General features: G+C 44.2%; 2 protein-coding genes across 3 annotated transcripts; one reads left to right on the forward strand and one right to left on the reverse strand.

Annotated features, from left to right (window-relative positions):
• Positions 1–1,487: 1,487 nt before the first annotated feature.
• On the forward strand, positions 1,488–13,753 carry arhgdia (Rho GDP dissociation inhibitor (GDI) alpha). The gene is made up of 6 exons (XM_061089414.1): positions 1,488–1,541; positions 8,974–9,167; positions 9,755–9,838; positions 10,299–10,375; positions 10,498–10,561; positions 12,881–13,753. Exons 2-6 carry the CDS (start codon positions 8,978–8,980, stop codon positions 13,081–13,083), a joined length of 618 nt encoding a protein of 205 aa, XP_060945397.1. The 5' UTR covers positions 1,488–1,541; positions 8,974–8,977; the 3' UTR covers positions 13,084–13,753.
• Positions 13,754–14,799: 1,046 nt separating this feature from the next.
• cdr2l (cerebellar degeneration-related protein 2-like) lies at positions 14,800–25,671 on the reverse strand. 2 transcript variants are annotated; one of them, XM_061090290.1, is made up of 6 exons: positions 25,593–25,671; positions 19,573–19,685; positions 18,304–18,452; positions 17,727–17,891; positions 15,731–16,431; positions 14,800–15,700 (listed from the first exon to the last, which is right to left on the reverse strand). In XM_061090290.1, exons 1-6 carry the CDS (start codon positions 25,669–25,671, stop codon positions 15,486–15,488), a joined length of 1,422 nt encoding a protein of 473 aa, XP_060946273.1. In that variant the 3' UTR covers positions 14,800–15,485. The 2 variants fall into 2 exon arrangements, with proteins under 2 accessions (XP_060946273.1, XP_060946274.1); XM_061090291.1 differs by having other exon boundaries at positions 14,800–15,641; positions 15,687–16,431.
• Positions 25,672–26,059: the final 388 nt, after the last annotated feature.

Consider the following 26,059-nt stretch of genomic DNA (forward strand, 5'->3'; position numbering starts at 1 on the left):
GGGCTGGACAACTTTAGATTGGTCCAGCTTCAATAAAACTGCAATAAACATGGAGCCACAAATCTGAATATGCAACTGCAGCTGTGTCTTGTGCAGTGATGCTCTACAACGCCTCTAGGGGTCGTCCTGCACTACAGGGACCTTATCATACAGTCTGGTAGAGACCATATATGGTCTGTAGTAAAGTCAGATGGAGGTTTGTGTGGAGAACAATCCTCTGTACCTGCCTGCCACGCCCATAACATGAGTCCAATCCTGCATTCTGACTTGTGATCAGCTATGCATAATATTTCACGACTCTGTTAGTGACGGAGCTCAAACTGAGAGGGAGATGAACAAAGTGAAAAATGTGTGAAGCCTCTGGAAGCAGCTCTTTGTTGGTATGTCGGTGTCAGAGCTGATCTACATGTCCACGCGTGTCACAGGCGCATTCTCCCGGAAATGTGCTCACAGAAGCTAAGGTTTCAATTGTGAACAGAGGCAGTTTCCGGTGAGGATTTCAACATTAAGACGAGTTCAGTTCACAGAGTAAAATAGATTGTACAGGTTCTCTGTGCAAAATGTAAAGGTAGATAGATATAAGCCCTGAGTAGATTTTATATATATAAATACTTAAATCAGTGTTAGTAAAAGTATAAAGTAAAATGAAAATATTTGGGGGGGCAAATATGACACAGTGGTATTTGTACGCTAGATAAACTACAGTGAACTTCAATATTAAGTAATAAAAACTTTGACATATCTGGAATAAGGTGTGGAGGTTGTTGGAAACAGTACTCAAATACTCATTCAGTCTTGCATTTTTATTTATTTGACCATGTAAAGAAAAAGAGTGGGGGACATAACAGGGACATGTGTAATTTACCGACAGTGATGAGGGGGGAAATTATTGAAAACTTAAGGATTTAAACTAAATATTAAAAAAGGAGTGAGCAGAAGTACAAATCTATTTAATCTCCCATTTCTCCACAAATTATTAATGAATAATTATCCTATACTTTACCAGCTTCCTTTATATCTATAAATATGTGTGTACCTGTGCTCTATATTGTATATAATGTCATAAGAAATATTATATAAATATACAAGGCTACATATATATATTTAAACAACTCATACAACTATTTACCTAAAATCAAATATAAAAGAGAGGAAGATAAACTAAGGAACAATACATATTAAGTGACCAAATAAAGAAAAATTGTCAAATCCTGTGTTCACCTTGTGAACATCATTCTGTTCTGTGTCATAAACCTGGTTGTGTGTGGACATTGTTTTCACTCCACATTGAAGTAAAAAAAAAAACGCGATATAAATACTCTTACATAAATAAGAAACCATGGATTCAAAATATTTACCGAATAAAAAATGTAAACATCAGGACGTTTGAGAGGATCCAGGTAGAAAACAGCTTTTATTTTTAAGGCGGTGGACCGGATGGAGCGCTGAGTTCGCGGCAGATGTCTCAGATTTTCCTGCTCGGGCTTCATTTCCTCCCGCCACCGTCAGCAGGAGAGTCTCATCCCAGCCCAAGTACTACGGTAAGTTACCCCAACAAGTGAAGTTACTAACTTTAACCAGCTAACTAACCCGCCCGGAGCTGCCAGGTCAAAGTTAGCTCGCTTTGTTACCACTTTACCAGGAAACGTGACTTTAGGAAACGTCTGTTCTCTTCATCAAAGAGCATCTTCTCTGCACTTTTATTTCTTTCTTCCATTTGATCACCTTCTTGTTATCGTTCTATGATCTCAAACTTCTTAGATTGTCGTTTTTGTCGAGTCATTTTTTAAAAGTTGTCCGGCGGCTTCGAGAAGTGAAGGAGCGATCATTAGTAGTTCATTTCCGGGTGTCGAGCCCGATCCGGACCGACATGGCAGCCCGTTAGGTAACCAGCATGTCTGCCGCTGCTTCCACTGGTTCCACTGGTTTTAAATTAAACCCAAACACTAAGAATTTGAAATCCCAAGTGGAGCTTCGGTCACTTTCCACTGTGTGTTCGAGTCTCGCCTGTCATGTGGTGCAAGAGGAACATGTTCGGCCACTTCCTGGATCACATCTCCCCTCATTTGAATTGGCACTGATGCTTTTAATAACCAGAAACCTGCCTCCATTTTCATAGTCGAGTGCAGATAGATCCTATCCCCTGAGATCAGAAGTGAGTCTCCTCAGCTGTGTGCCTGGCTCAAGGGCTGCAGGCCACCGAACCGTGACTTCCTTTCTTCTATCCTGTGTGACTGATAAATGGCCTGAAGGAATCTGAAGGGATTTCTATCTCTGACTTCTCGTTTTCACCCTGAGGCCTGGCCGGATGTCTCACTTTGCACTTCAGAGTTTCTCCAGTTTGGTTTTAAAGGGAGAGTTCACCCAAACATTTTTAATTCACTCATCGTCTACTCAGCACTATCTTGATGGAGGTGATAAGTGAAGTGATTGAGTCCACAAAACACTTTTTAGATTTTCAGTGGTTATCCAACACAACATATGTAGCTGGTGATCACTTCTTCAAATGTAAAAGAACAACCACAGCATGTCTCCAAACTGCTGCTGTGGTGTCATCCAAGTGTCCGGAAACCCAGACGTTCAAATTCGACTTGTAAATGATGTAATTTACATCACTTTCTTTGCCTGAATGTCGTCTGATGTCTGATGTGTTCACCCGTGGATCACAGAGAACAGCTAGGCTAAAAAAAGAGAGGTGGAAATGATGTTCCGATAACTTTGAGTCGCTTGGATGACACCATATGAGCAGAATGGAGGCTTTTTACTTTGTTTTCTGTTTCCTTTATATTTGAAGAAGTGGTCACCAGCTACTTAAACTTGATTTGATTTGGCTGGAATGCCCAAAAGTCTTTTTGTGGACTCAAATCACTTCACCCACCCCTGAAGCTTCATTTTTGGAACCTTCCCTTTTAAGCAGGTCAAATGAATGGCTGGTGGTTCTGCATGAAGGTATTTTCCTGACGTCGGCAGAATAAGCTTCACACATGTTCGAGCAGCTCGCCGTGAAGAGTGTCCAAGGTTCACAGCCACACGCCTGAACCCACCAGTGCTGCACAAGTTAACTATTACTTAAATATTTAGGATTTGAAGGAAGTTGTGTTCTCACTGACTGTGGTGCCGAAGCAAACACTCAATTCTGGATATGTTTTATGAATCATATCATTCGGGTTCAGTCTATTTAAGGCTTTGGAGAGACGTCATTCTTTTGAGTTGAGTTTTCTGAAGTCGACCCTGACGAGTTGTGACAGTGGCCTCTTCTGTTTGAACTCGCAGAGAAAGGGAATGTGAGCCAACACTTCCACACACAGATCAGCGAGAGCTCCTACTGATTAGTCTTTCTTAAGTGTCACGTTGTGTGGTCATCCACAGCCACAACATGGCGTCCTCCACCTCAACTGCAGCCTGCTCAAAGTACCTGGTTATGAATATTATTTCACTTTTTCTACCCCTGATTCTATCTTTTTAAACTGTACTTTAGTCGATCCCTCTTCTAACATGTTCCAACCACCTGTTGAATCACATCCGATTCTTGAATAAAAACCATTATACAGCTGCACTCCTGCGTTGTGTAGAGTCGGCCACCTCCACCAGGCGGTTGCCCAGGGAGGCAGACGGGATCTGGGCACGTCACCGAAACCCCCAGAGTGCAGCACTAAGCTCTGACCTTTCCTCTGGCACCTTGGCCGTCCATTCACTCTCGGCTTCCTGCCGCCGTACGCAGGGATTTCTCACCAGCTATTTTTAAAGCTTCCTATTTGTTCTGGTCCATCCTGGGATTGAGGCATGTTTTGTTTCTCTTTTTCTCCTTGCCACCTCCTTTTCGTTGCTCATTTTCTTTGTCATCAGCTTAGTCTTCTGCCCTGGTGACTCATTTTCTTTTTTCTTGGCGTCTAAAATGCTCTTTGGGCTTTATTAGTTATCACGGGGTGTGTGCTTGCATTTGCATTCTCTACTTTTAATCTCATTAACTTTATTTTGTCGCTCATCCTCTTCATTGTCTGTTGAGGTTCCTCTGCATTGCATCAGCTCTGCCAGCGACTCTTGGTGCAACACTTCCTGTGCGTGTTGCACCACATCCTCAACTTGGTGGAAACCAGCTTTTATATCCACTGACTTAACATCAAGCCGGTGCCAGAGTCCGTTTATATGTCATTAGAAAACGATTAGCGATGGGGTTACCCTCCCAGGCTGCGTGTGGAGAAGAGGAGAAGAAGTGAGCATTTGATTTAGTCGTCTACAGGATGTAAATCACGAAGCTCTTACTTGAAAGAGGAAGTTTGCAGTAATGTCTGCACAGCCTGACACGCAAGGCCGTCTCTCTCTCTCTCCTGAAGTAAAAACTATGTGCTGCCACTTGATCACTGTAGCACCAGGTCTCAGGGCTTAGCAGAATCCAGGAAACACAACCCACAGGTGTGTTTCTATTGTATATGGTGTTGCTGTGGTTCAATTTCCTAAATCTTCTTTAAGCTCCACTGTTTGCTCTCTTATCCTCTTAGAAAACTCAGCAAAGCCTAAATCAACACTATCATGAAAGCAAGAGAAAGATTAAGTGGTGGCATTTCTTCAGTCTCAGGAGGGTTTAAGGGACAAAAGTCTAATATGAAAACATGATTCTTTGCACCTGCATTTCATGAGCTTTTATAAAAGATTAATGAGGACGATGGAGAGAAGTGAGCCCAGCGATCAAAGTAGTCCGAGATCTGTGATGTTCAGTAGAGATGTGAAGCGGCTGAACGTCGCCTCACAAAGGTGACATTCAGCCGCTTTTCACTTCTAGTGAAGCAGCGTTCACGTCCTGTTGTTGTCTTTGAGGTGTTTGAATGCTTTGTTCCTCGTAATACAGTGATTCAAGGTCTAAATTATTAGCTTTTAATACATTTGATTCCTTAGTGAAGGTGAAATAAAATCCTTTTCTCACTTTGTAACATTTGTATTTAATTTGAAAAACTATTTCAATTATTTATCAGTATTTTTGACTTAAAGTCAGTGCATTAATAAGATATTTACGAAACAGAACATTTTCAGAACAAATAAAAGTAGTAATCATCGTTTTATTGTAGTTTTGTCCAAGTTAAATTGGAAGGAAAATAAACAAACAATAGAAATTATTAACTGACTGAGGATCCTTGTGAAATTGTATCTATAGCAGAAAAATAAAGCAGCAAGCAAAATTATCTCTTAGATGTCGTGCTTGGTAAAGAGCAGATGTGATATCAGGGTTTCTTATCAAATACTAATGAGAGGTGCTGTCTTATTGATTTGCAGAATTTTATTTTACTTAATTTCAAAAGTTCTACAAATTTAAAAGTGTGCATCAGTTAAATCTGCGAGTAGCGCAGCCTGTGAGAGGAGGAAAATACTTCACTTATCACTTAATGAGTTTCTAACATCCTGTCCCAGTGTTGTGTTGATGCTTCTCTCGGTTCTGCACTGATGGAAAGAACACTCCCACCCCCCCACACTCTGTTTCATAAAGCCTGTATCATCCCACAGGAACGCCTCAGTCCTCTCTGAGCCCGCTGACTAATTATCCTCAGTCCCGTCTTAGTGACACTAACGACTCCTGTCAAGACAATCCTCTTAATGTGTCACCGGTGACACCTGCAAACACTCGCCTCGTGTCCCCGAATGCCTCGTTAGCTCTAATCCCACCTTCCATAATCCCACCGCTCGGTGGTGTTGCTAAGGAACAAGTCTAATCTGAGAACCTCAGCTGCTGGCACGCCTGGTTGTTTGTAAAACCAGCAGTTGGGTCCCGTCAAGCGAGCAGATTGTGAGCGCCGGACGGTGCCGGTGGCGAGGTTCAGCGGCGCATCAGGTGACCGCCTGCGTGATCTCATGACCCGTGTGGTGTCTCCTAGCAGACGCCGGTGCTGGACAATGACTCGGCCTTTCGCTTCCTGTTCAGTGTGGAGCCAGTTGTCCACAGGCCCACGTTGCGTGAGCAGAGTTCTCCAGAAAGAATGTGTGTCACCGTGAGGGCGGTGATGTCACTGTTGTTAAAGCTAAACCATTTAAATTGGGAATGTGCTTCTTTAATTTGCTGGATCAACTCTTTGTTACTTTCGGAGTCATCTCTGAATCATGTGGCGAGCTGCAGAAGTTGCATTTTTGAACAGTTTCCTCTGAATCTGGTGGAAATAAAACCCAAGACTGTGGCGTCCTACTCTTCAGATTATTGATAAATTGTCTCAGCTCTAGAATCTAAAGCTATCTGATAAAAGGAAATATGACACTAATGAATTCATTCTGATACTTTCGATTCTTTTCTCTGACATTGACGTGACACGCGTAGACGCCCTCAGGTTCTTCTTGTACTTTGAACGTAGTCGTAGCGTCTTCGGTCTGTTTTCCTGCCTGAGCAGCAGAGGAACATCGGTCTCCTTTGACCCTGCAGCTTCCTCCTCTGTTCGGGGGGGGGGACGCTGCAGCTCCTACAAGAGGAAGTGAGAAACACAAACCTGCTCCCTGATATTTCAAGAACCACGTGACCCCGTGGCTGTGTTATCTGGTCCTGCTTTCCTGTCTCTGTGCAGCAAGGAGCCTCTCTCTCTCTCTCGTCCCCTCGGACCAGAAACACTCGACCGGCCGAAGCCAAACTATCGGCAGAAAAGGAATTCGGTGCTTTTATGAGAGCACAGAGGCCCGGCTCGGGAAAAAGGTCGCTGCGTGTTCAGTTCCTGCTTGGCTCAGACCCAGCTGTGTATGGTTGACACAATGGAGCAGGGAGGGGGGGGCGACACAGACACAGCAACAAACCAGTTCTCTGCTGATTCTGTTTGCAGGAGTGTGATTCTTTTTCTTTGTGTGTGTGGATCCATTACACTGTAAATAGTGTGTTGATGATGTCAGTGTTGCAGTGTCAAGCAGGTGAGACCTGCTTCGGGAAGACTCATCAGTTTGAACTGTCATTGTCACAATGATTTGCAACAGTACATTAAGTGAGATAGAATTTAATAAAATCAAGTATTTATGGTATCTGTAGAACACGTTTCATTTCATAGAGAAGCAGTTTGTGTTAGAATCTTCCTCTTTTACCTTTAGGGTCATTTTTCTGTGCACAAATTTGATTACATCATCAACATCCAAGCATTGATCTTTGTAACAGATGAGTCGGTTTCAGCTCTCAAGCACAAATAAGATTACATGAGTTACATCACACAGTCTCTCAGTTTGACAGACACGGTTTATGCTTGGTTGAGTTTGTTCCAAAACAGGAAGTAGAGTTCTTTCGACAAACAAATGAGGACATTTATGACGAGAGGTTTGAGGGCGGAGCTAGTGTCTAGAGTAAGAGTTGTGTTTTTCCACTGTCACAAATGAAAAGTGTCATGGCAATTTCTACAATCCCACTCTACCAACGAGTAAACGAGACACAAATTTCTCTTACAGTATTGTCACCTTTTAATGCTCGAGCATGGTGCATACAACAAAGTTTAGTTTGTAATATGCACCCAGATGGGAACAGTTCTTTGTTTTAATACATAACCACTGCTAACCCCTCCCACTCTGGTTGGGGTTTGTTACAAAGTCAAAGGTCAGGATCTTCTGATCACATGAATACAACAATGCCTAGTTGAAGCAATCAGGCCAAGATTCATTCAGTAGTACAGGAAACAGCATGATCAAGCTTACATTGTAAGAGATTCAATCATGATCAATCAAAGGGGAAATAAACATGATTATATTATGGTCAACTGTTATATTTCCCTTACAAAAGACATTTTTGTCTCCAACAGAACATTGCATCAACTGTATATATATATACACACACACCTTGTACTTAGGGCAACTGAGCTGCTGGGACATCTGCTCAAACACCATTAGACTAATGTGTGTGTTTTCAGTCCCTGAGGTTTGCAGGGATGTTATGAGAGTATCATCATCATCATCCAGCTGCCTTCTGGCTTCCACAGGTGGAGATCAGCCTCGTACAGACTCTGCCTGGCATCTGTGCACCAGACGTTAACTGATAACTCTATTTATCACTGCAGTTTATGAGCAACAATTGAGTTTGGTGGCGAACTCAAAGTTCCTCTACGTTCTTAGCAAATGAGGATGATCTGCCTAATGGCCGTTTCCTGCTCAGGATCATCGTCCTGGTGTCTAATGAGCAGTGACTGGGGAGGAGGTGCAGCTGGTTGTAGATGGCTGCATTAGCACTGCTGTTCCTTGGCTGTCACTGAGAAAAGAGACGAGTTGAGACTGGTGCTCGGATAATCGAGACCACTGGCCTCTGCTGTGTCCTGGTCCTCGTCTCTGCTTGTGTGTACGTTTGTGCACTCGAGTGTGTAGAGACGTGTGATTGGACACTGAGGAGCTAAAGGAACAAAAACACAGTTACACTGCCTTGCCGGAAGCCAAAAAAATAATAAAGTGTACACACGATAAACCACATCCAGATACTTGTGAAGATTTTTCAGGAAAGACTGAAGTTGCTGTCAAGTTTTTGGCACATAATATTGTGACGTTAGACTTCAGGATATCAGGATAAATGATTTCAGTGTTACTACATTCTTATGAGCTAACTTTTGATTAATTAATACATTTTCCTTGCATTGTAATCTTAATACTTTTTCACAGTTTTCTTTTTCTAACATCTTTGATCGTCTTATTTAGTTCTGTTCTGAAACATCTGTTGTTTTGTTTAATATAAATCACTTCGGGCTGCATCATATACAGTGAAAACTCATTTTATTATTTGTTTGCATTACCTGATCTGCTGCTTTACGTTGCCAGGGCCCCAAGTCAAAGTCCTCTGAGGTTTTCCCTCTGGATAACTAATCCTTTATTAAATATCCAGCAGCTGCATGTCTAATAACCCAGCTCTGCCTTGCTCCACATGTCGGTCACATTTCATTAAAGCAAAGTAAAGAGTGAAGAGGGAAGTGGTGTGTTGTGTGGAAACCAACCCTTTATTCTCTTATCCTCTCTAACCCTCTGCTGTCACTTTCCCCTCTGTGGCTGCAGCACCATGGCAGAGCAGGAGCCTACAGAGGAGCAGCTGGCAGCGATCGCAGCCGCCAACGACGAGGCCGAGGCCGCGGCCAACTACAAGCCCCCCGCCCAGAAGACCCTGCAGGAGATCCAGGAGCTGGACAAGGATGACGAGAGCCTGCGCAAGTACAAGGAGGCGCTGCTGGGGAAAAGCGGCGTGGTTAAAGGTGAGTGGTCGCTGTCCAATACCTCTCATAATAACTCTCCTAATCTTCTAGAACACCTGTAAAGCCAGTAAGTAACCACAGATATTTAGATTTAAGTCAACACTACAGTCATGTGCTAAAAAAAAAAACAACACTGTGTGTGTGAAAGAAAACATTTCCATAAGTTGCTTTATTTTTTTTGAACTTCTTTTTATTTCCTTTTGTCGAATACAGTCATACAGTACATCGTTTTTAACATGAAATTAGGTAACACGGGTTCAAGTCTTAGGTTACTGGGGTTAACTGTCCATGTATGTCTCGGGTCCAAGCCATCATGATCCAGATATATCAGAATCAAGTGACTGATTAACAATGTCCACAGACACATTACATCTCACATAACATTACATCAAGACAATATTCTGAAATAGCATGGCCTGCATATGTCCGTTGCTTAACAGGGAAAACAAAGGGAAAACAGAAGCAATATAAATATATTTTGCTCATATCAGATGGAAATGTAGAGCAATCGGGGACCAGTTGTTTTTACCATAAGTTGCTTTAAACTGATGATTCTTTATTTCTCTGACCTTTTGTTTCCGTCTCAGATCCCAACGCCCCAAACATCCAGGTGACGCGAATGACTCTGGTCTGTGCCACTGCGCCGTTCCCCCTGGTCCTCGATCTACAGGGTGAGTGGAGAGGACGCGTTTTTCTTTTTGTCTGGAATAAACTCGAGAGCAGATTTTCAAGTGAAAACAAATCATCTGCTGCTGATACCTGGAGGATTTTAATGAAGTGAATCCCCATGTTTAAAGCAGTCGTTCCTTACAACAGACGCACTGGAGGAATTGTCTCATAGAAACATTAGTTATGGACAATAATTTCAAATATAAAGGCCAAATGTCCTGCTAGGTCATTTGTGATTAATCGATAATGACGTCATCCCTGTGTCCTGTGTCAGTGGGAACAACTGCTGAGCTGTTTCCTCGTGGCTCTGCTGCCCTCCCATGGTGAACTCATTGAACTACAGCAGAACAGGAGTGCTGGGCTCACTCTCTGCCTTGTTGCCACCTGGTGTTCACTATCATTGACTTCTCTTTCTCTCTCTCTTTTTCTCTCTCTCTGCCTTGTGGCTCTTCTCCCTGCCAGGAGACTTGGACAACTTCAGGAAGAACCCGTTTGTGCTGAAGGAGGGAGTCGAATACAGAATAAAGATCAACTTCAAGGTGAGGGAGTGTGGTGTGTGCGCGTCTGTTTGTTGTCTCAGACTGTCTGAAGTGTGCAGACGTCCCTGATGAGGATCTGTCACGGGAAACCAGCAGAATGACGCATGTCGTTTTTTCTGCAGGTCAACAAGGAGATCGTGTCCGGCCTGAAGTACAATCAGCAGTCTTTCAGGAAAGGAATCAAAGGTAAAGCTGTGAACGTCTTTTCATTTAGTCTCTGCAGTTTCTTTTGGTAGATTCATTTTCTAATGGACATTTAAGGACTTAAAGGAGAGGGGGACAAAAGAGACACCATTCTCCCTCATAAGGAAAAATTCTGCCTGAACCGACTCAGACATTTGCGTCTCAGAGAACAGTGCATGTCTGAAAAGCAGCTTTTGTGATGAGCTAATTCGCTGCTAGCTCCAGCCACAGATGTACTCTACATATGAGAGTGGTGTAGATCTTCTCAACTCTTGGAAAGAAAGTCAAATACCACATTCCCTTAAAACATCATCCCATGGGCGGGCTGTTTTACAGATAAGCCTCAAACATTGTTATCTACAGAACTGCCTCGTACGGCTAGGTACTGATACAACATATCGTTAGAAAGCTAAGATTCTTCCGATTCGACTGATGTAATTTTAAGATCTGATCACCACAGCCGGTACAATTAACGTCTCAGTCAAGACACTAACACAAAAAAAACAATCACAAAGTTGACGTCACTCACCTAAGAAGCATCATATTAATCCACAGATCGATAACATTCCAACGAAAACAGTCTTGGTACAAAGGTCCAGACGATCCAATCCAGTAACTTAATCAGTCCAAAACACACTATTACATCAAAGAATAGCCACAGTCAGCTGTTGTGTAATCTCAGCGCAGCCAGCATCGTGGTGTAAACAACATGAAAGATGTTTATTTGTATACATTTTAAACCATATGACAGGTTTTGCCTCCTTTTATATAAAAGTATGATTTTGAGTGTAAAAGTAGCCTTTTTAGCCTGGTTGGTTACCATAGTTCCAAATGGCCTTTGTGTAAAGCGCCTAGACATGCCCTTAGGAAAAAATAGGTGAAATATTCATTTTCTGTGGTATTGTTATCAAATTTGAACCTGGGCTAGTCAAGGCTTCATGCTAGGGTCCCAGTGTGTTTTCCAGCTCATAAGTCCCAGCTAGAGTCATCTGCAGGCATCTGTTTAACAAAAAATATTCAAGCGGAAATAAAAACCTTCTACTTCACTGTGTTCCAACTGCTATTACTCAATGTCAGTAGCACTAAGACTGATTCTGACTGTTGGGGGGGAAAGAATGTAACCTTTCAAAAGAGACCAAGATCATGCATGTACTCCAAATGGTTCAAGAACAGCTTTCAATTTACTTTCGGTACTCCTCAGTAGGGTTGCAAAATTCTGGGAATTTTCAAAGTTGGAAACTTTCCATGGGAATAAACGGGAATATACGGGAATTAACGGGAATTGACGGGAATAAACTGGAAATGTTGTGGGTAATTTATACTAACTGTATTTACCTTGTCATATACAGACATAAATATAAACATTTTGTTGTGTCATAGGCTGATTTGAGCCCTGAGGAAACTTTGGGCACTTGACTGTATGCTTCAGCATCTTTGTGTCATTCTTAACATAGGTCTTTGCACAGTATTTGTAAATGTACACAGCCTTTCCTTCTACATTGGATGGGGTGAAATGTCTCCACACATGAGATAGTGCACGTGGCATTGTTCTGTAGAATAAGATGAGAAAAAAAGTTTGTAAAAAACACTAATGCAATGCCAGAGATATAAATAGTTAGCCAAACAATTGGAATCATCTGTAAACATATTTTACAATTGATGGATAAATGAATGGAAATAGGCTAGATGAACAGATGAACAATCCTCAATCAGCATGCTAATATATTTTCCCCAGTAATATCATGGAAACTTACCTGACTAGTCCTGCACACTACAGCAGGCCTCAATAGCCCTGCTGTAGAGTGAAGGATGCTGGGAATTATCTGTGCATGTGATGGAAGAATGCACAGTGGAGGGTTGAAATTCAACGTGCAGCGTGTGATACATTCCATACATCTTTAAAATAGAGTTTTGAATGATGTTTTTATTGCTCAGCCTTTAATAGTTTTGTTTTTTTCAAAATTCCCAAAATTCCCGAGCTTAATATTCCCGTGGAAAGTTTCCGGAAAGTTTCCTGAAATTTACCGGAAACTTTCCGCCCCTTTGCAACCCTACTCCTCAGACAGGCATTGTAGGCGAATCTCAACCCGCTGCTTAACAGGCTACATGATAGACAGTGGCAGTAGTATACTGTGTGTTTGTTCAGAAGCCGTTAGCTTATCTTACTAGAGGTAATGGTCCTGCTAATACAGTTTAGTAGATGTTGACACACAGTGGACGACCTGATTTTAATATGCATTTGATATATTTGCTCTCAGTAATAAGAAATTGATGAGGCACTCCTTACACCGGCTCTTCCCCCCCCCCCTCTCTGACACACAGTGGACAAGTCCGACTACATGGTCGGCAGCTACGGGCCCAGACCGGATGAGGAGTACGAGTTCCTCACCTCCATGGAGGAGGCGCCCAAGGGGATGCTGGCCCGCGGCACCTACGACATCAAGTCCAAGTTCACCGACGACGACAAACACGACCACCTGTCCTGGGACTGGAGCCTCTCTATCAAGAAAGAGTGGAAAGACTGATTCCTCCGACGCCATCCTCCATCAACGTCTTCCTCTGCTTTGCCCCCTCTTCTTTCTTTCTCTCATTCCGCCGTCATTCCGTCTGGATTATTTGTTGATTCAAGCTTTTGCTCTCTCCGTCCATTGACACCCGCCCACCCCCCATCCCCCCTCCAGTTAAATTTCTCTTTTCTAAATTCCAATCTCTTCATCACCCCCCCCCCCCCCTCCAGTGTAACGCTTCATGGGTTTTTGCAACCACCCTTTGTTAAGTATTAAATCTTTCAAAATGGAGAAAGCAAACAACGTGTACAATCCAGATTTTGCAGTTATGGTTTCTTTATAAAAGGAAAAATAAGTTAAAAAAAAAAAACTATTTGCTACCTGCTCTTGAAAAAAAAATTAGTTCCTGCTTTCTTGTCTTTCCCCCCCTTTTGCTTTCCTCTCTGTTTTTCAGTTGATTTTGTACTCTCACCGTGATCTGCCTTGGGAAGCATATGACCGGGAGCAGTCGTGCTGTATGAACGTGACCTCAGTGCAGCCGTTGAGAAACCGTTGCTGGACTCTTGGACGCAGTCCTCCTAAAGCCTTTGAGCAGATTATTTGTACCAGGGTCTCGGAAGGTTACTTAGAATTTAGGCCTCTTTCAAACGGTTTTGCATTTTGCAAAGTCTCTGCTGGGAGAAGGGGGGGTGGGGGGGTGGGTTCCCTGTAACCTTCTGCTTCAGGTGCGTCTGTTCCCCTCATGATCAGGGTATGTTAGCAGCCATGTTAGCAGCCATGTGGCCTTAACAAGAATCCCTAGGGAGAAATAGAAAAACCCAGTTGAGCCATTTGCCTTCAGGATATACTTGCCAGGTGATCACGTGAGCCTGTTATTAACAAGAATGTACTGATACTACGAAATGGGCAGGGAAACGTTTTTACGCCTTTATTTCCAGTTTGATGATTTGTAAAAGCCGTCACATTTAGATAGATCTCAGCTCTATTTATAAACTGATCATTTACAAACCTTAATATCTGTTAAATTAGCTCTTCTAGGTCGTAGTAAAGGCTTCGTACGGCCCCGGCTCCTCCTCTGTAGTATCTGAGGCCATGTTGGCGTTACCGTACCCCCCCCCCCTCCTGGATCCATCGCAGTCAAACTGCAGAGCACCTCCTCTAGTTCAACCGTTACCAAGCGCTCGCTGTGCCTCCAGTCTACTCCGACCTCCTGCTGCTCCTGCTCCACATCAGCGAAGTGAGACGTCGTCCGGGATCGACTTCTGAACCCAGATCTGGAGACATCAGTCCAGGAGCGGACACTGGGCGGTGGCAGACACGTGTCCTCTCTCTCTCCTCAGTATACACTCCATGAGTCTGTGAGTGGTGTCTGTTTCCTCATTCAGCTCATGGGTCAGGGACTGATGCTCTCCTCTGTGGGTCGGACTGTGTTTGCGCTGCTTGTGTTACCAACAGTCCACTGATCTCCTGTGTTCAAATTAAAGTGTTCAGACTGGGCCTACGTGTGTGTGTGTGTCACTTTGTTTCACTCAATTTTAAGTTTGAATTGTTGCCTCCCTGAGCACTTGATGAAAAAATAGGTAACTTGATTGTTGCATTTTTTTTTTAATTAACAGAAATGAAAGAAGACGATGCGACACCGGTATAGAAGCAACGACTGTGTAATAACCTCATATTTAAATATAGTCATCCAGTAGAAGTGATTAGTTTGTCATTTTATTTAGTGATCAAACAAATCCCTGAATCAAACTGATCATTGCTCCCTTGCAGCTTCTAATGCATTCTGTAAAAACCCTGCAGATTCATCTCCACCCATAATAAACCACATGAGACCCCCAGACCCCTTTGGCAGCCGTCTGGATGGATTTGTAACATCCAATCAACTCAACATGTACACACACACACACTCTAAACATCACATCTTTACTTGTACCTGCTTTCAAAGACCAATCTAGCACTTAGTGTTCATAAGACAGAAGCATGCTTCAACTGTTGTAAGTAATTTCAAAGCCAAAGGCAGTTGTTTTTCCTCCAGTTTTTTTTATATATATTATTTGGCATCATTAAATTCCATAAATAATAAATGGCAATAGTTAAATCCTTTCCTGCATCAGTGCACCTCGGTTACAGATACATCACAAACTAGATTGTCCTTAAACAGATGTTATGTTAAATATTAAGTTACGAGCGCTCAGAGAAAAAAGGCATTTCATCCTCATCGACACAATCCTCTCAGCCGTGGAGTGACGTGTAACATTTGGCAGCTTCAGGTTATTCAGAGAACAAATGGAGGCTTCACCCGTCATCTGTAATATTCATCCTCCACCTCTAACATCACAGGAAGGCAAAGGTTAAACAAGAAGCCCTCAGAACAGTGAGGTGAAGTCAACCCGGGTTCCACCGACCGACTCGTCTCCGGCTCACTTGTTCCTCTTCCTGCTCTTGCCGGGGTTCATGTCACTCTTGGTCTTCTGCAGGCGGGAGAAGATCTCCTTGAACAGCGCCTTGTACTCGGGCGTGTTCTGGCTGAGCCGTTTGTCCACCTGCTCCACCTGCCGGCTGATCCCCTCCAGGGCCTCGGGGGTGGAGGGGGTCTGCGGGGGGGTCGGAGGCCCGGCGGCGGCGGCGGCGGCCCCTGAGGTGGAGGGCCCGGCGCAGATCGTGCTGTAGCCCTTCATGGACGGGTCCCTGGAGACGGGCCTGGAGGTCTGTGACCCGGCGTGGCACAGGCTCTCCTCGTGGCGCCGGCACTTCCCCAGCAGCTCCTCGTACTTCTCCAGCAGCGCGTGGTACTGCTCGTCCACCTCCCGCAGGATGGACATGCCCCGCTTGCGCACGCCGTTGGCATGCATGGCGTAGCTGCCCTGGCGTCTGCCCGAAGCGTCCCGGGCCGAGATGGCGTTCAGGGCCGTGTCGCTGCAGCTCTTCCTCACCGGACCCCCCTGCTGCCCGTTGCCCCCCGACTCTCCACCGCCTCCTTCCCCTCCCTCCTCCAGCCCGGTGCACACCTCCGGGGTGTCTGTCTCCGGGCCGTTGCTGAGCAGCGTCTCCAGGCCGTCCTCCATCCCCCCCATCAGACACATCCGGGACTTCCTCAGCTGCTGCATTTCCTGCAGCTCGGCCTCCAGCTCGCGGACCCTCAGCTGGCAGCCCTCGGCTCCCAGGAGGCGCTGCTCCAGGCGCTCGAACTCCTGCAGCACGGAGGAGCACTCCCGCTCGGCGCCCTCCCGCTTGGAGCGCTCGGCGGACATGGCCGAGCGCAGGGACGAGACGATGTCCCGCAGGCGCTCGTTCTCCTCGTCCGCCGGCTGACCCTCGGCCAGGTCCACGCTGCCCGGGTTGGCCAACAGGAACCCGTCCTCGTACCTGAGAGGAGGAAAAGAGTCGCATCACAAAGCTGCAGCTGGATTTCCATACTTTACAACAACCCAGTGCAGCTATAACAACACAAAAATAACATGACAATCTGCATTCTCACGTGAGCTCACTGGGACATTTACCAGACATTTACAAGGGGACTGCAGGTAAAGGCCAAGAAAATGTCCAGAGCAATTGTCTCAGACATTTGCGTCCTCACTAGGGTTGCCAACCGTCCCTTGAAAAACGGAATCGTCCCGTATTTGGAAACATGAGCACCTGTCCCGTATTGAGCTGAAGAGGGACGCACTTTGTCCCTTATTACTGTGAGATTTAAAAAATGGTCAGTAAAATGCCAATGGAAAATGAATAACAGGGCGCTTTATATGAAAATTTACGGTAAACTTGTTCCCAGGCAATGTCCTTCTCTGGGATCAATGAGCTGACAACATATTCAGATAACATGTTCTGTTTGCACTTTTGTTATTGCACTAAAAATAAGCACTATTTCAGGATGGATGTTCTGCTTTCTATCTATTGTTTTATATTAATGTATACAGTTTTAAGTCAAGCAAGACAGGTTTCTGTTTAAGAAAGATTCTTATTTTATTGAGTTAATTTTGTTCGTTATTTGTAGTGAATTGCTGGATAATAATTTGTTTTCCATGTGTTTGTGTCACTCAAAAATATGCATCTTATTCAATTCAGGGTCAAGAAGTTAAAAAATCGTTTCACTCAGAAAAAGAGGAGCTAAAATGAGGTGTCCCTTATTTATTTTTTAGGGAGTTGGCAACCTTAGTCCTCACATTAAGATTAAGATACATTTATTTGTCCCAAACACATGCACAGACATGCACAAGCACACTCATGCAATTGTAGGGAAATTTAACCTCTGCTTTTAACCCATCTGGTGCAGGACACACAGAGCAGTGGGCAGCCATGTACGGCGCCCGGGGAGCAGATGTTGGGGGAGTAAGGTGCCTTGCTCAGGGGCACTAGACAGGGAAGGGAGAATCCTCTTGGATTTTTGGACAGATCAATCCAGGTTTGTCTTTTTGTTGTTTCTCCGTGGAGTCGAACCAGAGACTAACCAGAGACCTTTTCTGTCCATAGTCCAAGTTTCTGCCACTAGTCCACCACCTCTCAATGTACATACATACATACAGCCCCTCTGCAAAATCCGAGGAACATATCCCGTCTTCATTGCATGTCTGAAAGCTGCTAACGAAGCTACATGCTCATCTTGTGAGTGTGGATGTGTGTGCTGGTTCCGGTCCACCTGACAGTAAACTCCACCCAGTCACCTTGGGGCGGTGCAGAGCTCCTTGAGGCAGGGGAACGAGTGCACCGTCTTGCGTCGCTCCTTCTTCTCTCTGTGGACCCTCAGCTCCTCCAGGGTCCGCAGCTCCTCCACCCGAGTGGTCAGACTGTCCACCTGACCCTGCAAGGTCTCCACGGTGCCTGTCATCCTGCGCACACACACACACACACACACACACACACACAAACAAATGTTTGTCCTTGGGCTTGTTACGCCATCGATGAAATGACTTAATTCTCTCTTTTCTCAACATACCCAGTGCGACAATGAGTCAGTGTTACAGAACAAAGAATGTGAGTGAGAACTATCTTTAGCCTTTAGTCCCGGACTGTGATCTGTAAAGAACTCCAATCCCTGATTATGGTTATAACAGCTTTACGGCTGCTGGAGCGGACTGTTATGAAACAGCTTTTATGAAATATGCCAAACCGTGGCAGAATAAAGACTTTACACGACTTCCTCTCGGCTGTCGTCCTTCAGGTTAATGTCCCTTTGGCTTTAAATCGTCTCTTTAACGACGTGTCTGATAAAAAAAGACGGTTCCAGCAGCGGCGGCTCACCTGTCGATCTTCTGCTGCGAGGTCTTGCTCTCCAGCACCAGCTTCTCGTTGGTGATCTCCAGCTCTCGGGCGGTGACGTCCAGCTGCTCGTACACCTTCGCGTGCTGCTCGTTCATCTCCCGCAGCATTTCCAGCTGCTTGGACAAGTACTGAGAGGAAAACATATGAAATATATATATAGATAGATAGATAGAGTACTTTATTCATCCCCGAAGGGAAATTAAGTTGTCATAGCAGCCGGTATATTTGAATACAATAAAATACAATACAATACAATACAATAGAATAAAATTAAAAATATTGAGGTAGAAAGAATAAAAAACAGAAGCACAAGATAAAATACAATAAAATAGGTAGATACGGTGCAGTGGCAAGATGATGGTAATAGTACTGATGATATGATGGTAATGGTATTGTTAGACAGTATATAAGAACAGTACAGTATATATAGTATGTAATATAACATAATATATATTTATATATGATAGTAATTATACCAACATAAAAGCAGTATATGGTAATAATGGCAGCAACAGTATATATAATAATAATAGTAATGGTGATATAATAATAGTAATTATAACATGTACACATGTATAAATATGTGTATATAGACTTATGTAAACAAGAATATACTGAGAGTATGATATGATATATAGTAGAAGTATGAATATGAATATAAGTATTTGACTATACAATAGGTAATATAATATACTATATATAAATCCGTGTACTTTTAAACAGATGACAGTTAAATAATATCTAGTTTGTGGGTGTGGAGACAACAAAGGTCAGGAACTACAGATCAGTGTTTATATAATGCAACATGTCTCTTGTTTCTCTGGATTCTTACTTTAAGTCGCTTTAGATTTGAGAATCTGCCAAATGCAAAAGTCTGAGAGCACATTTCACTTTTGGATTCACTGTGAAAGCACCGTGATGTTAATTCGCCTGTTTGACTTTGAGGTAAATCTATCAGATACACACTTGGTCATGTGTTTTCCTGCAGAGTTTGATGCTGTTCCTGCAGCTGAGCACATTTCTATAGTTCTATAGAGCAGTGGGAAGGTGACAGATTCAGTCATTTGCATATCACAGATTAAAAAACACTTCTGCGCTTCATATTTCCCTTTTTTCCTCTAACACTCCACATTTTTTGGATAATAAGCTTAAGACACAATTCAAGACAAGCCAGCGCATGCCAGATATGTCCTGTGCAGGATGTGCATGAAATCCCGTCGGATTCCTCCATTAGTGAGACGAGCGTACCTCTATCTCTTGCACTTGGTCCTCATTGTTGATGTACATCTGTTGGAGGGAGTCCTCCAGCTCCTTGTTGCGCTCCAGCAGAGTCTTACCGAGCTCTGCGGCCAAGTGCAGGTCTGAGAGGGGACAGGAAACAGCAGAAGATGACTGTGGGGGTCACTGGGGGAGAGTGTGGGGGGGGATAGGAGGGTGGTCACTGCACAATGTTCTTCATTCCACCAGAAAACATTTGGACCATTGCTCTGAGTGGTTAAACCCTTCTGGATCTGTATCAACTTAGTGAATTAGAGAAAATCCTTCGCTTGAATCAGGTCCTAGTTTCTAAAATCTTGAGTTTCCTGACCTAGTTCCGTCTCAAGACGACCTCCTGAGAGCCAAAGTGTGAGAATATGTGTTTATAAAAGCTGATCTTTACTCAGAAAGTTCATATTCAAAAAAGCTTTTGACAATTTGAATACATTTGAAAAAGAATAACACTCATACACCACAGCCAAGGCCCGTCAGTCCCTTTCAATTTAATCCAGCTGCACCACATTTCACACGCTCACAGATAGGAGTCTCCTAAACGTGCAAGATCCATCAATTTATTGAAAATTGTCATATGTCACAAACATCCTTCCACCAAGTTTCCTGGAAATTGTATCTATCTCACAAACAAATATACTTCATCCTTTTTGGAGGTAACAAAATATATAACTGCAACCGAGCTGCAGGTCTTCAAACAATAGAACAACAGGTCGAAAGAAAATGATTAAAGCGGCTAGAACACTTTCCTGCACTGTGTTGAGTCTGCATTGATCACACTGACACAAGCCTGTGGCCATGTGCACACCGGGGCCCTGAGCAGTGACAACACAACAGGAGCCTCACAGTTGCTGATATTTTACAAAACAGCTTGAAACCTAAATTATTCATCTCCTCTGGTGAATAAAACCCTCGGTGGACCGATGAGGAGGAAGAGGAAGAGGAGGAGAACCCTGCTGGCTCTGGAGTGGGAGGATGGGAAGAAAACACAGAGTCACTGACATCCATTACTGGACATGAGTGCAGGGTTTTTATCACCACAGCGTCGGGGGGGGGGGGGGGGGGAGCACTGACAGGAACACAAACACATGCATCATCGTAGGTGTAAAGCAAAATGGACTAAATATCTGTAACGGCCCAGTTTGTGTCTGAATGGAGCAGGAATCCATCTGTTTACATCTTATCACATAACACAGTGTTCATGTCTCCTTATTTCTCTACAAGCATCTTATTCTCCCCCCCCACACACACACACACACACACACACACACCTTCTCCACTGACTATACTCCCCCCCCCTCCACCCTGGCTTGGACTGCCACACACCCTCCTCCAACCACTGAACATTTGAACATTTGTACATTTGCACTGACTACTTTGTACTACTGTATTATCCCGCCTATAGTGTATTCATATTTCTATATATTTATATTTTTATCCTGCTCATAGTGTATTCATCGTCCTTATATCTTACAATTCCTCTTAATACTGTAATATTCCATATATATTTCTTACCGTACAGATCTATTTATTTACATTGTCACTTTAATATGCACATTACTCTGCACCTTTACTGCCTTTTTTGCACTTCTGGTTAGATGCTTAACTGCATTTCGTTGTATAAGTACTTGTACTGTGCAATGACAATAAAGTTGAATCTTATCTAATCTAATCTAGTAAAAGTTTTTTTTAACAAAGGCAAAGTTTTATTCCAATATTCCACCCCTCTCACCCACCAAAGGGAACTGCGAAGCGTCGTATGTTTATCGTTATTTAAACTGGGTCCCACTGGAAGAGCCTGAGCAGTCAATAGCTTTAAATATCATACACTATACGTGGATCTTCATTTGTTCTTCTGGACTTGAATGTTTGAATCCCAGTGTGGCCCGGGGTCATTCTGTGTGTGGAGCATTCTTCATGAACCCATGAGCTCCTCTTGATATTAAAAAAAAAATGTTTTGGTTCCTGAGCTTTGTGAACTCCTCGCCTTGCTCATCAGTCGTGGGGAAGTGCAGGTGAATTCTTTCACAATCTGGCCCAACTTGAAATGCAACGTGTAAAAATCTGGATCGCAAACTTCTCCATCCTATAAATAGAGAACGTGACCTCCTGAGACTCTCCAGCCTGTCGGGATCTCCTGGGAGAACCCTGAGGTGGCCTCGTTCACAGAAATAGAAACGAATAGAAATAGAAAACAGAATCTTCACCAACAAATAACAGTGAGCTAAGCTGCAGCTCCAGTGCATTGGGGTTAAAGAGAGGACTGTCCAGGCCTCTGCAGCAGATACGATCAGTGTGTAATGAACTATTGTGGGAGGGGCTGGTGAGGTGACCTTCCTCGACCCCGGGGGGTTGAACGAGCTGCTCTGATACTCGTTTGTTTGCTGCCGCGGCAGGAGGACAGAGAGGACAGGCTTTGACTTCCTGTCTCCACGATGCAGAGCTGTCAGCTGAACTCAGGCCTGGGTAATGAGCCGAGTGAGAGAGCATGTGAGGGCAGAGCACAGCGAGCCTTCTCTCTCTCTCTCTCTCTCTCTCTCTCTCTCTCTCTCTCTCTCTCTCTCTCTCTCTCTCTCTCTCTCTCTCTCTCTCTCTCTCTCTCTCTCTCTCTCTCTCTCTCTCTCTCTCTCTCTCTCTCTCTCTCTCTCTCTCTCTCTCTCTCTCTCTCTCTCTCTCTCTCTCTCTCTCTCTCTCTCTCTCTCTCTCTCTCTCTCTCTCTCTCTCTCTCTCCCCTCCCAGGTCTGACTCAGTGACAGCACTGTTTCTGCTCCTGAGGGCCGACACGTGCCGATGTCTCAGTTATGTAATTTCTGAAGGATGCACACGGATGAGAGGATGAAACACAACTCCCGTTTGATTGATCACGATTGAATCTCTAGACACTGTAACCTAAATTTTCTCTAGACACTAAATGTATATTGGTCTGATTCCTCTCCTTGATCATGCTGTTTTTCCTGTAGACACTGAATGTGTATTGGTCTGATTGCTTTAGACACTTTAAACTAATTTTCTCCAGACAATGTTTCCTTGATCATAATGTTTCCTGTACTACTACGGTGAAACAACAAAAAGACGAACCTGGATTGATCTGTCCAAAAATCCAAGAGGATTCTCCCTACCCTGTCTAGTGCCCCTGAGCAAGGCACCTTACTCCCCCAACATCTGCTCCCCGGGTGCCGTACATGGCTGCTCACTGCTCTGTGTGTCCTGCACCAGATGGGTTAAAAGCAGAGGTTAAATTTGAGTGTGCTTGTGCATGTCTGTGCATGTGTTTGGGACAAATAAATGTAGCTTAATCTTAATCTTACTGAATGTATATTGGCTTGATTGCTCTCGACTAGGCATTGTTGTATTCATGTGATCAAAGGATCTCAACCTTTGACTGTTTAACACACGTCCTCCACTATGGGAGGGGTTAGCCGAATGTATAAAAGTAATGAACTGTTTTCTATCTGGGTGCACATTACAAACTAAACTCTGTCGTATGAACCATGCTCTGAGCATTAAAGTGTGACAATTAGGGATGGGGGAAAAAATCGATTCAGTTACAAATCGCGATTCTTGTGAATGACGATTTTAAATCGCCATGCTGCCTCCCAAATCGATTTTTTTTTTGGAAAACATATTTATTGGTTTATACCGGGGGGGATATATGGGGGGAGCAACATCACCCCAGAGCATGTTGACCAGCTCTTGTTTTTGCACAAGAATCTAAACATACCCAAGCACTAGCTTTGCATCGCCTACATGCAAACAACAATAGCCTACTTTTTGTTTATTTCAAAGTTTATATTTTAAGTAAACTTTTATTCATTCTATTTAATTTACCTTTTATTTATTGCTTAAAAGTAGCTTAAGTGGCATTCATTTCTTAATCTGTCAGTTTGTGTGCAGTTGACAGGGGCTATACAATAATAATTATTTATTTTCTCTATTGGCTGCCCGGCAGTGATTAAGTTAATGTTAATATTTGAAATAAAACTTGTAAAGCTCTAAGTGAAATTGACTGTGTTGTATTTGAAGGTATGATTCAACATTTTTCCATGGTCCAGTATTTAAAAAAAAAAATAACCAAAAGAAATCCCAGGAAATCGTAATATCGAATCGCAATATTTACAGAATCGCAATACATATCGTATCGCCACCTAAGTATCATGATAGTATCGTATCGGGAGCTCCCTGCCGATGCCCGTCCCTAGTGACAATACTGTAAGAGAATTGTGTCTCGTTTCCTCGTCGCTAAGGTGGGATTGTGGAAAAATTGCCACGACAGGGACCAGGTGCAGGATCAAACCTGCGTGCTACCATCTGATGCTTCGTACCACAGTGAGCCTGAGAGCTTCTCTTCTCCTGCTTCCTGCTTCTCTGTGATGCTCCCTCGTGCTTGAGTCTCACGTTCGGTCATCGATGACATCACCGCGGCCGCGCCAGCTGCCCAGACACACTTCATATGTTTCGCCAGATTAAAATGAACACAGGGGTCACCGCATAGCTGAGCCAGGCAGGGGGTGGGGGTGTTACATAACAGCAGCATTTCTGGGGCAAAGATGATGCCCGAGCATGAGCGCACGTTACAGTGGCGTTGGTTTAAAGGCTGGAATCTTTGATCCCTGCTCAGGAGGTCTCGTCTGGGGCTCCCTAATCAGATCAACCCGGGGGGGGGGGATTAATGACTGCACGGCGACAGACACACAAATCCTGTACACACAACGATATACATATCCACCTGCCTGTCACTCATCTGAATATGAAAGACGATGAGACACACAAAGCTGCTCAAGCTCTCTCTGGGTCAGCAGGTGATCAGGTGATGCTGCAGGAGGACACACACAGACACACACACACACATACACACACACACACACACACACACACATATACACACACAACCTACACATACGCACACACACACACACCCCTCAACTGCCAATGAGAGTGCACACACTCACAAGTCATTACATCATTACATTTCACATCCTTACAAACAAGGCAGTGCATTAGGTGCAACGACTAATGCAAACACAACACCTCTGGATTATGATTACAACTAGATTGTTTATTAACCCTACATTTATGTTACACACTGTATTTTCTCATGAGTGTGGTATTTATTTGTCATCTACTGCACTTCTGTCCGTCCTTGGAGAGAGATCCCTCACATGAGACTCTCTCTGAGGTTTCTACTGTTTTTTATTTGCTCTATGAGACAAATTGTGATTTGGGAATATGGGCTATACAGATCACATTCGATTGATTGATTGATTGAAAACCAGGTCTGTTTCCTTGCAGAGATCATAAACAATCACACAATCCCTGTCCACTGTGTTTGGGTCAAATCTTTGAGACAGAGAATTGAAGTGGAAGGCCGTCGGCCAATCGGCTCTTCTGTGTTTTTCTTTGTCCAAAAACATCCACATCTACAAAATGTTCTGCATTTTTTCATCCCACAATGGACGTGCTTGTCTCGACCTCTGGTGCTCGCACTAAATGTCACAGCAGAGATGAATGATGGGTGCAGTCACATCCTCCTCCGTCACCCAAACACACCAGAGTGAGGAGGAAGGGATGGAAAACAGAGGAAGAGGAGAAGTGTCGATGTGGCTCCAGGAGGAAGGAGATGAAGACAGACAGAGACAGAGACAGAGGCTATTCTGGGAAACACTGACAAGATCAAAATTGGCAGGAGAGGAGCTGAAGTGCAGGCAGCTCCAGACTCAGGTGCACAGACACACACACACACACACACACACACACACACACACACACACACACACACACACACACACACACACAGGCTGAGACGTGGGTTTCCATCATCATGGTGCAGAGATGTGTTTTTGTTTTGCAAATGGATGCAACCTCCTCCTCCCTTCTTCCTTCCTTTCTTTCCATCCATCCAGCCACCCTCTTCCTCCTCCTCAATGCATGAAGCCATTCACCCATCAGTCCTGTATGAGCCTGTCTCTTTGTCCCACCTCCCTCAGTGGGGGGGGTCTCACCTTGCTCCAGGTCCCTCTGGTCGTACCACGGCTCCTCTTCCTCCGTCACAAACTCCTCCATCCCGCCTGCACGCAGCATCGATGCTGAGCAACTTCTTCCTCCACCTCCTCCTCCTCCTCCTCTTCTTCTTCTTCACCGGGGATGTGATTCGCTCATTCACTCGACCGGAAGTGCCTGCTGCTTGCTCCCCCCACCTCTCTCTCTCTCTCTCTCTGTGTAACCCTTTCAGACAAGTGACTTAAGGAGTAAATCCGAGGCTGCAGCACCTGCCTCTGTCTGCGGGTCTGAGGCAAACCTGCAGCCCGGGGATCGAACCTGTGGACAAACCACAGAGACCCGAAGCTGCCGGAGGAGACAAGTGAGTCTCTGTGTCATCAGTGTGAGGATGAGCAGCAGAGCCTCGAGCAGGAGGAGGAGGAGGAGGAAGAGGAGGAGGAGGGAGAGTGGCTGCTCCGCTTCTTCTCCT

This window comes from Limanda limanda, chromosome 17, assembly GCF_963576545.1.
Source record: "Limanda limanda chromosome 17, fLimLim1.1, whole genome shotgun sequence".
Lineage (NCBI taxonomy): Eukaryota > Metazoa > Chordata > Actinopteri > Pleuronectiformes > Pleuronectidae > Limanda > Limanda limanda.